The 10,111-nt window shown below is 34.6% G+C and overlaps 1 protein-coding gene and 1 long non-coding RNA gene across 3 annotated transcripts; one reads left to right on the top strand and one right to left on the bottom strand.

The window, feature by feature from the left end:
• Positions 1-2,908: 2,908 nt before the first annotated feature.
• On the top strand, positions 2,909-9,792 carry LOC143608478 (aspartokinase 2, chloroplastic-like). Of its 2 annotated transcripts, XM_077083505.1 has the most exons (13): positions 2,909-2,959; positions 5,805-6,255; positions 6,334-6,413; positions 6,507-6,547; positions 7,376-7,530; positions 7,642-7,791; positions 7,903-7,998; positions 8,258-8,374; positions 8,712-8,831; positions 8,929-9,021; positions 9,105-9,227; positions 9,308-9,424; positions 9,503-9,792. In XM_077083505.1, exons 2-13 carry the CDS (start codon positions 5,887-5,889, stop codon positions 9,662-9,664), a joined length of 1,623 nt encoding a protein of 540 aa, XP_076939620.1. In that variant the 5' UTR covers positions 2,909-2,959; positions 5,805-5,886; the 3' UTR covers positions 9,665-9,792. The 2 variants fall into 2 exon arrangements, with proteins under 2 accessions (XP_076939620.1, XP_076939619.1); XM_077083504.1 differs by lacking the exon at positions 2,909-2,959 and having other exon boundaries at positions 5,706-6,255.
• LOC143608474 (uncharacterized) lies at positions 3,179-5,324 on the bottom strand. Its single transcript, XR_013149266.1, has 3 exons — positions 4,248-5,324; positions 4,025-4,128; positions 3,179-3,921 (listed from the first exon to the last, which is right to left on the bottom strand). It is a non-coding gene; the product is annotated as an uncharacterized LOC143608474 (long non-coding RNA).
• Positions 9,793-10,111: the final 319 nt, after the last annotated feature.

Raw genomic sequence — 10,111 nt, 5'->3', positions numbered from 1 at the left:
GGCTCTCTCATATCTTAGGTTAATTTTCATCTATATGTTCAATCCACACCTTGTACATACAGTTGCAACAATAATGTAGGAACAAATCAGAAAATGACTGGGAGCTATGTGCATATTTTTTGTAGAGGTATTAAATATGGCTATGTTTCTAATTTCTTTTCTTCTTAGTCTTGAAAAGTTTTACTATATTTATTTGTAAAATTCAATATGGTTGTATTTTTTTATGATGCAGCCTCTAGAAAGTTTTCTTCTTAGATGCCTCATAGATATATTTGGAAAATAGACAAGCATAAAATGAAAATAGAGAAGCATAAGATGTGTAAGTTAAGTTGGCATGCTTAACTTGATAATGGATCACATGGAGCATCATAAGACATGTTGAATTTTATTTGAATTTAGCTTCTGATTTTATTTTTACATGTTATTGAATAGTAGGTTTTCACTCAGCATTTTTATGATGTAAATATGAGAAAAAACATCTTACGTCAGATTAACGTTGTCATACGCTACGAAGCGTGCGGGTAAAAATACTAGTATATTTATATAACACATGAACTATCACAAGTTGGTTTCAAATGTTTTGTGGGAAACCGATTGCCCCTCAAAAAGGCCTCCCACAATGGTAAGAACATGATAAAGGTCAAAAACATCCAAAATCATTCTCTAGAAACCAACTAACCACTTGTGGTTCATACAAGCTTTGCCCCCTTCATTAGTAAAGACTAAAGAGGAATCTCAATCCAATGGTGGTGAGTTTTTTTACACAGGTTACTTATGTGTTTTTATAATAAAAAGTATAATGGAAAATCCTTTAATTATATAATTATACGGTAACATCATAAACCCATGTGTAATGGAGGAGTTACAAATTCGACGAATTGCGACACGTGACGTCCAGTTAGCAAATGATAAGAATTTGTTTTTGAGGTGTAATGGCGTTGTAGCCTCTCCAGTGCCACGTCACCATTTTTTATTATTTTCTTTTAATAATTAAATTAAGCAAATAAAAACCCATTAAATTAAATAATTAAATAAAAATACATTAAAGTTATAAAAGAAATACAAAAAAATACATAACAAAAAAAACTAATATCCACAATATTCGTGCATTTTTTCAACTCGTTGTCGTTGCAATAATGCGGCCTCTTCGCGTAACCTGTCCGCTTTGAGGGATTCGTAGCTTTCTTTCATTTGTCGTGGTTCAAACGTCTGGGCTAGCATTCTGTGATATTTGTTGGATGCTTTCATGTCGTTTCCCATTTCCACGACACGTGTTTTGAAACAACTGAACACCTCGTTTAGATGTTCGACTTCTTCACTGTCCGCGGGGTTGAATCGTGAAAACGACGAACCCTCCCCTTTATTTGTATTATTTTTTCTTGCTCTCCCGTGTGGTCGAGCCAACTCATGTACTTGGTCGTCTTCGTCGTCTTCTAAATTAACCGCGTCGTTTTCGTCAACGAGGTTAAAGTTACGAGCATCGAAGGGTGTGTTTGGTGTGCTTGAATTTGTCGACGAAGATGTCCTCGACTTTTTTGAAGGCTGAGATGATGAGCCGGCTTGTTGAGCGACGGAACGGTGGGTGCCCCATTCCATTTCGCGCATAGCCTTAGTTTTTCCCAACATTATGCTTGAACGCTTTCCCGATTCGCCCTTCGGTGTGCCCTTGAGATCGAAAGTCGCTTAACGCTTTGGATTGGATGCCAGTGTCGTTTTTCCCGCTACACCAACCAGCCCCGCGCAAGCGGTTGTATATCCCGGAAACTTTTTGGGAATCGGAATTAAGGCCCTTCCAGTGGGTTTGAACCGCTTTTTTACCCCTGTAGTCTTCGAGTTTACCTGTTAACGAGAGCCAAGCTTCAAATACTCTCCTCCAAAATAACCTGGCGGCTTGAAAGTTAGCTACAAATTAAAATTATTTGTCACAATTAATATACATTTTTAATAAACACTAAATAAAGTTATATAAATAGTTAATATTAAAAAACTTATCAACGTCGGGATCCTCCGAAATGATGATCCAAGCCCTTGCGAGGGCTACTTCCTCCTTTTCGGTCCATTGCTTGTATGGATTACGTTGCGCCATCGGCTCCCCCAGTTGTTTTTTTTTGTTTACGGGTCGGCTTTTGGCTTGAACCGAGACCCGTTTCGTCTGAGTCTCCGGCACCGTCATCGGCTCCGGTTGGGTAGAGCCAAACGCCGGCTTGAGGTTTTGGGGCATGAGATAGATGGCATACATGCTTAGGTTCGGGTCGGCGAAAGCAAACTGATAGTTTTGGTTAAGTTGGTTTCGGGTGTTCGGGTTCCATTGCATGTTTACGTTCGGTTGGTTTTGCGAACCAAGGAATTGACCGAAAGGAGGGAATGGGTGGTTCGGTTGGTTCGGGTTGTTTCTATGATTTATTTTTGTTGTATTTTTGAAGACTTTGATTATGTGTAGTGTATGAAATGGGTATTAGTTTGGAGAAGAATGGATATATATATATACATATATTTATATTTATATACTGTTTAAATTAATTTTGTTTTTTTTTTAAATTTGACCGTTCAACGGTTATGTTTATTATTTTATTATTATTTTGTAAACTAAACCTGACGGCAATAACCCCTTCTCATATCGCCACTAAAATCGCCGGGGAGGGGGGCGTTGTTCTCGCCGTTTGTCGCCCGGATTCGCCGCCCACTACTGGTGATCTAACAAAAGACCAAACATTAAAATAAATTATTATAGTCAAATCAATTTGAAATATTGACGTTTGAATAATAATAATAAAAATAAACAAAATGTTTGAAAAAGCAAAATCTGTGGTAAAGAGCAGTTAGTTGTACGTTTGGAAACAAGGATCTGAAGTGAAGAACACGGTTTAAGGAATTTTTCTATAATTAAAACCATAACATAAACATAATATTCCACCAACCATACCTTTTTTATTACCTCCTTCCGCCGCCGCTCCGACAGGTATCATTTCCATCTGCACATCATATATATATATATATATATATATATATACACATACTAGGTTAGAACCCATGTACTACACGGGTTTGTTCATAAAATTGATAAAAATAAACAAAACATATATAAATTTTTATGATTGAAAATAAGCAATTATATGTAATAATGAAAAGCTGAAAAAATATATTTTATAACTTACAAATTTGATTTTAACAACACGAATGCAAATGTTAAAATCATTTTTTATTAAATGTATAACAACTTTTAAAGACCAAGTTTAAACTTTTTTAATATGATCCCAACTCATTTTAGTCAAAGCCTGTCTTGACCTGATTGACCAAAATACTCTAGGCTAGAACACGTGTGACACACAGGTTGGTAAACAAACTAATAAAAAAAACATGGCATTTCCGGAATGTGTAATATATATTGACTATTTGATCAAACCAAAATTTAAGCTACAAAATTAATACCAAAAATGTCCCTTTCCCGAATTATCAATTTGACCCATAACAATATATGTAGTGGATCACACTCAAAGTATAACCCCTTATAAACTATCAACCGAAACATAGCAATTCGCAATCTGCAATTTGTTGAGAAATCACTCAAAATATAACCACTACTGATAATTTACAAACTTTCTACAGTTTTCAAATGAGTTCAGAAATCAAATTCCAGAATTACCCTTGGTGGCCAAATTAATCAAAATCAAAACACTAAAACTTGCAGCCACAAAATAATATGCAAACTACTTGTATCTTAGATCTGCAAAAGACAGTTGAACACATTGCAAATTTCAAACTTGTAAAATGCACATGCACTTTCCTTTGATAGCTGTAATGGACCGAAACTGAATAACTCTATCCTCTGTAATAATCCTCTAAGGGGATCCATAGGTGTTTATTTGTGACAGTTAACTGTCTAATTAACCTTAAAAATATCAAGTGTTGATTATATCCATCCTGAAAAAAGAAAAAAACTTACCTTTACAAAACTTTGAATCAAAGCTAATAAAAAGATAATTAACTATTGTTTTACCCAAAAGATTAGGAAAAATAAACATACCTTCCTGGTCTCATCCATGAAAGATTTGAGTAAAACAATTTACCTAAGGAATTGTCTTATGTATCCTAGTGTCGGTAATGGTAAAGAAAGATTGTTGTATGTGGCTGCAAATGAGAAAAAAAAAAAAGGTAAGCCAGTAGAGGTCTTAAGTTTAATTGTAAAAAACAAAAACAGAAAAAAAAATGAATTGTGTATAAAATGGCCTAGCATGATAAAGCACAACCTGTGTGAATCAGCCAACTAAAAGTTTATTTATTTCATCAAGCTCTCCTAATTCTCATGGAAGCCGTTGCATCTTTTGTAACAACAAAAACAGAATTACGATAAATATATACATACCACTTTACCAGATAACGCAAAGTACGGCCCAAAAAAAAGCTGTCAAAAACCAATTCTTTGAAACCGGGATGGTCATGAACACAAATAGAATCCCTTAATCTTTCTTGAACTGGAACAAACAAAAAATAATCACCAAAACTCCAACGATTATCTTCATTTAAACCTTTAAAATTATGGTATATCAAAAATAGGGTCAGTTTTAAAGTTCAACGAAACAGTAAATCAAAATTAGAGTTACTGTTTTAGTTTAAAAACTGAAGATGATTTCGTATTGAAAGCAATGATACCTTTAAACTTGAAGACGATGACCGATTTTGTTGATAAACCAATATTATGGTTAAGTTTAAAATTAAAGAAGAAAAATCTAAAATCAAAATAAGGGTTACTCTTATAGCTTAACAATTGAAGACAATTACAGATGTGAATGATACCTTTAACCTTCATGAAAATGAAGGATTGTGTTGATTGACTAATCTCGAAGCTGTAAACGAAAATTAGGGTTAGTATTATGCTCTAACAAAATGATTTATTAACACACTTGTATTCACACAATCATTCCAAATATATGGTTTTTCTTCATTTCTTAATCAAATTACTTGAAATTGATCATCTTATCCTAGCATAATAGCTTCTCAATACCATCTTTCCAAAACAAAATCCTAAAAAATATAAACAGTAGAAATTTGGTTTCTACTACAGCATAAAACTCAATAAAGAACTTTTGCATACAATAGAGCATTTGACATAAACTGAATTAAAAAAATTAAAAGAATTCCGGCATAAGATTTGGTTTGGATAGTAATAACACTAACAAACCGATTTTAGTTACAACCATCCTTTCAAAGAATTCAAACCCCATTAGGAAAGATTTCGAAACCAAATAAGAATTAAGGAAGACGATTAATAATCTATATCAAATAAAAATCAAGATGAAAGAGAACATATTTCGAAAGCCAATGAAGAATAAGATTTAGGGTTTATATCATATAAAATTGAAGATGAAACAGAACAAACCTAATGAAATTGAAGATGGTGATATTTCTGCAGATCGTGATTGTTCTTAGATTTAGAGAAACAGATCGATGCAATCGTGTTCATAATCTTCACTGGTGGAGAGAATCATGGAAAGACGGCAGCGGTGTTAGGGTGGTTGTGAAAATAATCCATCGCCTGGATCGGATTATAAGAAAACGGGTATGACCCGCGAGTTTTTTATCAACAAAAGATTGCATTGCCACGTGGACAAAGTTGGCTGCCATGTGGCAGAATAGAGCATTTTGATGAACTTATTGCTTGAAATCTGTTAGATAGGTAGATAGATGTATATATATACTTTCCATCCCATTCATTACATTCTCTTACTTGCGTTGTTATTTATGAAACCTGCTTGTTCTTGTTCTATCATTTTGCAGTAATAAATACTAATTCAACTCATTTTCAGGCAGGCAGTCCTTCTGTTTTGTTTATCAGGGAGAGCTAATTGACCAGCTCTCTCTCTCTCTGTTAATTGTCACAACACATTAATGGCCACATCCACATACATATCTGGGGCCCATCATTTCTCCAAAACCCCATCCCATCACCACCTCAATTTCAATTTCAATTTCAATTTGCACCCTTCATCTCTTGTTTCGTTTCGCGAGAGCAATGGAAAAGGGGGTCTTAGGGTATTTTGTAATGCACAAAAGGTGGCAGATGTCCTCACCAGAAATGAAGAACCAGCTAGTCAAGACATAACCAAAAAGCTATCATGTGTCATGAAGTTTGGTGGATCATCTGTGGCATCTGCAGACAGAATGAAACAAGTGGCTCACCTGATTCTCGGTTTCCCACAACAGGCTCCTGTCTTTGTCTTGTCTGCCATGGGCAAGACCACCAACAAGCTTTTACTGGTTTCTATTCTTCTTCTTATTATTATTCCTACATTTCTAATATATAGTTGAATTCATTCATTCTGAGTTGTGCTACAGGCTGGAGAGAAGGCTGCAACTTGTCTTTCAGTCGTCTCTGAAATTGAAGACTTGAGCTTTGTCAAAGACCTCCATTATAGGTCAAAATCTTCTTCATTTATCGGTTTTAATTAGCTAATTTCAACTTCTTACACATTAGTTTACTGATCGGGTGACCGATTTTGCATTCTCAGGACAGTCGATGAGCTTGGATTAGAAAGAACACTCATTACAGGTGCATCTTCAATGTTATATACTTTGCAATATAAATGAACTGCTTTCTTATTTACTTTGATCAAATGCCCCTTGTAGGAGTGTTCAACGAATCGAATTTTGTAAATAGCCAATTTGAAATTCGATTCAAGAATGAAATTCGAATGGGATGCGATTTGAGTTTAGTAAAAAAAAAAAAAATAAAGCAAACTATTTTGATTCCAATATCAAAACGACCACAAACTTGAGTTTTTTTAACAACAAAAAATACATGAATTAATAACCAAAATGATAAACTTTCAATTTATAGTATTTAGAACTTAAAAGACTTTTGTAGTTTTTCTTTTTATAAATATGAATATCTGTAATAAAAATAATGAATAATTTGAATTCGAATTTTAAATCATAAATTCGTATTCCATTTGAAATTCGATTCAATCAATCAATCAATCAAGCCCTGTATATCCCACCGCATAGCACGCTAATCGAATTTGAGTGAGTCAAATTTCGAGTTCCTTGAGTCCAATTCGAATGTTGAACACCCCTAGCCCGTTTGTGCTAATATATTTAGTAGCTTTTATCTTACATTTGTCTTTCTTGCAGAACACTTGGAAAAACTAGAACGGTTGCTTAACGGGATATCTGTACTGAAGGAATTCACACCACGTGCCAAAGATTACCTAGTCTCATTTTGGGAATGCATGTCCACAAGGATTGTTGCTGCATATTTGAATAACATCGGTGTCAAAGCACGCCAAGTATGTGGTTAATTTGCACTATTTTCTAATTTCTATTTTAAAATGCATTCTGAAATATGGTTTATATTATCTTACATTTGTCTTTCTTGCAGAACACTTGGAAAAACTAGAACGGTTGCTTAACGGGATATCTGTACTGAAGGAATTCACACCGCGTGCCAAAGATTACCTAGTCTCATTTGGGGAATGCATGTCCACAAGGATTTTTGCTGCATATTTGAATAACATCGGTGTCAAAGCACGCCAAGTATGTGGTTAATTTGCACTACTTTCTAATTTCTATTTTAAAATGCATTCTGAAATATGGTTTATATTTACACAACAAGCATCTGGATCTGACTTTGTGTCTATGTAGCAGTATGATGCATTCGAAATGGGTATCATAACAACAGATGAGTTTACTAATGCAGATATACTGGAAGCAACTTATCCAGCTGTAGCAAAGAGACTAAATGGTGACTGGATTACGGATCCTGCAATCCCTATTGTTACTGGCTTCCTTGGAAAGGTCTTCTATTTACCTAGTCTACGCTTGTTTCTGTCATCAACTTCCTGAAAATAGTTTTCTTGTTTAATTTCCATTATTCTTACTGTTGTTAATTCTATAAATTGTTCATAGGGTTGGAGAACTTGTGCTGTGACTACACTGGGCCGAGGTGGTAGCGATTTGACTGCCACCATCATTGGTAAAGCACTTGGGTTGAGGGAAATTCAGGTTAGTGAACAACCCAAAATTTAAATATTAATGAAAAATATGTGAAGCTGTTGCATTGGATCTTTAATTGTGTGCGCTTGTATCTTGTAATTACACACTAGAAGTGCTCTATAGAATTGTCATACAGCCGCTTTTATTACAGAAGATTATATGATTCTAATAATTTGAAATCACATAATCGTTTTAAACTGCACATCCAATCACCCCATTACAATTTTCATATGATTTGGCAAAAAAGTACTAAATTCATTCATTACAGGTATGGAAAGATGTGGATGGTGTCCTGACATGTGACCCTAATATTTACTCGGGTGCTGAACCTGTGCCATATTTAACATTTGATGAGGCAGCTGAACTTGCATATTTTGGTGCTCAGGTATAGCTCAACTTGCATATTTAGAGTCCATTTACTCTTAAATCAGCCAACACTCATCCAAAAAGCCATTTTTAATGCACTCAACAACCTACTTAATCGCTTTATTCCAAAAATTAGCTTGTTATTGTAAGAATATACATTTTGTAGTTAAATTGAACACTGTAGAATATTACAAAAGGAACAAAAGGTATTTCGGGCCAACCTGACTTGTACAAAAAGTCGGTTGTTTTGACCATTCACCCATTTTCCCATCTCTATACACTCACTATATATGAAAAATATCAGGGAAACTGAACAAATTATGATGTGAACATTTGTTTTTATGCTCTTTCAATAGGTCCTACATCCACAGTCTATGAGGCCTGCAAGAGAGGGCGATATACCTGTTAGGGTTAAAAACTCTTATAACCCTGACGCTCCAGGCACCTTGATAACTAAATCAAGAGACATGAGTAAGGTAAGTAACACTATACTCTTGGTAAAAGATTGTAAAACCTAGCTGCTAGTTAGAATTCAGAACGATTTAATAAGACTAATATTATGTCTATTTTCAGGCAGTACTAACCAGCATTGTTTTGAAACGTAATGTCACCATGTTAGACATTGTTAGCACCCGTATGTTGGGTCAATACGGATTTCTTGCTAAGGTAAAACAAAGTCATAATTAACAACGTCTAATCTTTTTGGTTGCCCCCACAGTTTTTAAGTCTGCAATGGGTACATGATTCAGGTTTTTTCAATTTTTGAGGATTTTGGTATATCCGTGGATGTTGTAGCTACGAGTGAAGTTAGCATTTCTTTAACTTTAGATCCTTCAAAGCTTTGGAGTAGGGATTTGATTCAGCAGGAAAGCGTATGATACCATTCTCAATCTGATTTAAGTGATTACATATATAGTTCAGTTTGGTGTGAAACGTTTAAATGTTTGTGCAGGAACTTGATCATGTTGTAGAAGAACTTGAAAAAATCTCCATAGTGAACCTCCTTCAACGCAGATCGATTATTTCACTGATTGGGAATGTTCAGAGGTCGTCACTTGTATTAGAGAAGGTATGCCTTGTTTTGAATCTTGCACTGATCGGCTTGGTGGTTTTTAAAATTGAGCATTTTGTATGTTTTTGTTAATAGGCATTCCAAGTTCTTCGTGTGAATGGAGTGAATGTTCAGATGATATCCCAAGGAGCATCAAAAGTGAATATATCACTCATAGTAAATGACAGCGAAGCAGAAAGATGTGTGAAAGCTCTGCATTCGGCCTTCTTTGAAAGTGATGCGTCTGACACCAATTGATTCGTTCATTCATTTGTAACAATAAATTAGCAATGAAATATGTAGCTTTGCTTAGATTTAAATCAGCTGTTTTGAACTTATTAGAATCACTATTGATGTATTAGAACTAATTGGTATGCAATTTTATGGGATTATCACTCTTTCCTTTTCAAGCTCAGATTTAAATCAGCTGTATTATGAGGAAAAAGCTCACTGATTGTTATAAATTCACAGCTATATTTTCAAGTTTCAACGTTCTTTTTGGACAGATTGTATTTTTGTCATTAAACATGCTTTTAAGTTATAAACAAATCGGTAAAATAACCAAAGGTGCAACTCAGAGTCCTTAATAAAAAAGGTTTTAAATCCAGTTGACCAATTCAGTTACTTTTTAATCACACGATATCTTTCGATTCCGATCTTACGACAGCAATAGCGACTTAAATTAGGAACCAACCACTCGTATTG

This window comes from Bidens hawaiensis, unplaced genomic scaffold (assembly GCF_021521415.1).
Source record: "Bidens hawaiensis isolate Kalapana, Puna unplaced genomic scaffold, B.hawaiensis_p1.1 tig00419376_1, whole genome shotgun sequence".
In the NCBI taxonomy this organism is placed as follows: Eukaryota; Viridiplantae; Streptophyta; class Magnoliopsida; order Asterales; family Asteraceae; genus Bidens; species Bidens hawaiensis.
Note: the sequence above shows the minus strand (reverse complement) of the source record. Positions and strands in the feature narration are given on the sequence as shown.

Bases quoted from the DNA above. Each gene is read 5' to 3' on its own strand.
- LOC143608478 (XM_077083505.1), top strand. From the start codon at position 5,887: ATGGCCACATCCACATACATATCTGGGGCCCATCATTTCTCCAAAACC. The intron at 6,256-6,333 runs GTTTCTATTCTT...GTTGTGCTACAG, and splicing joins CCACCAACAAGCTTTTACTG to GCTGGAGAGAAGGCTGCAAC. The intron at 9,228-9,307 runs GTATGATACCAT...ATGTTTGTGCAG, and splicing joins ATTTGATTCAGCAGGAAAGC to GAACTTGATCATGTTGTAGA.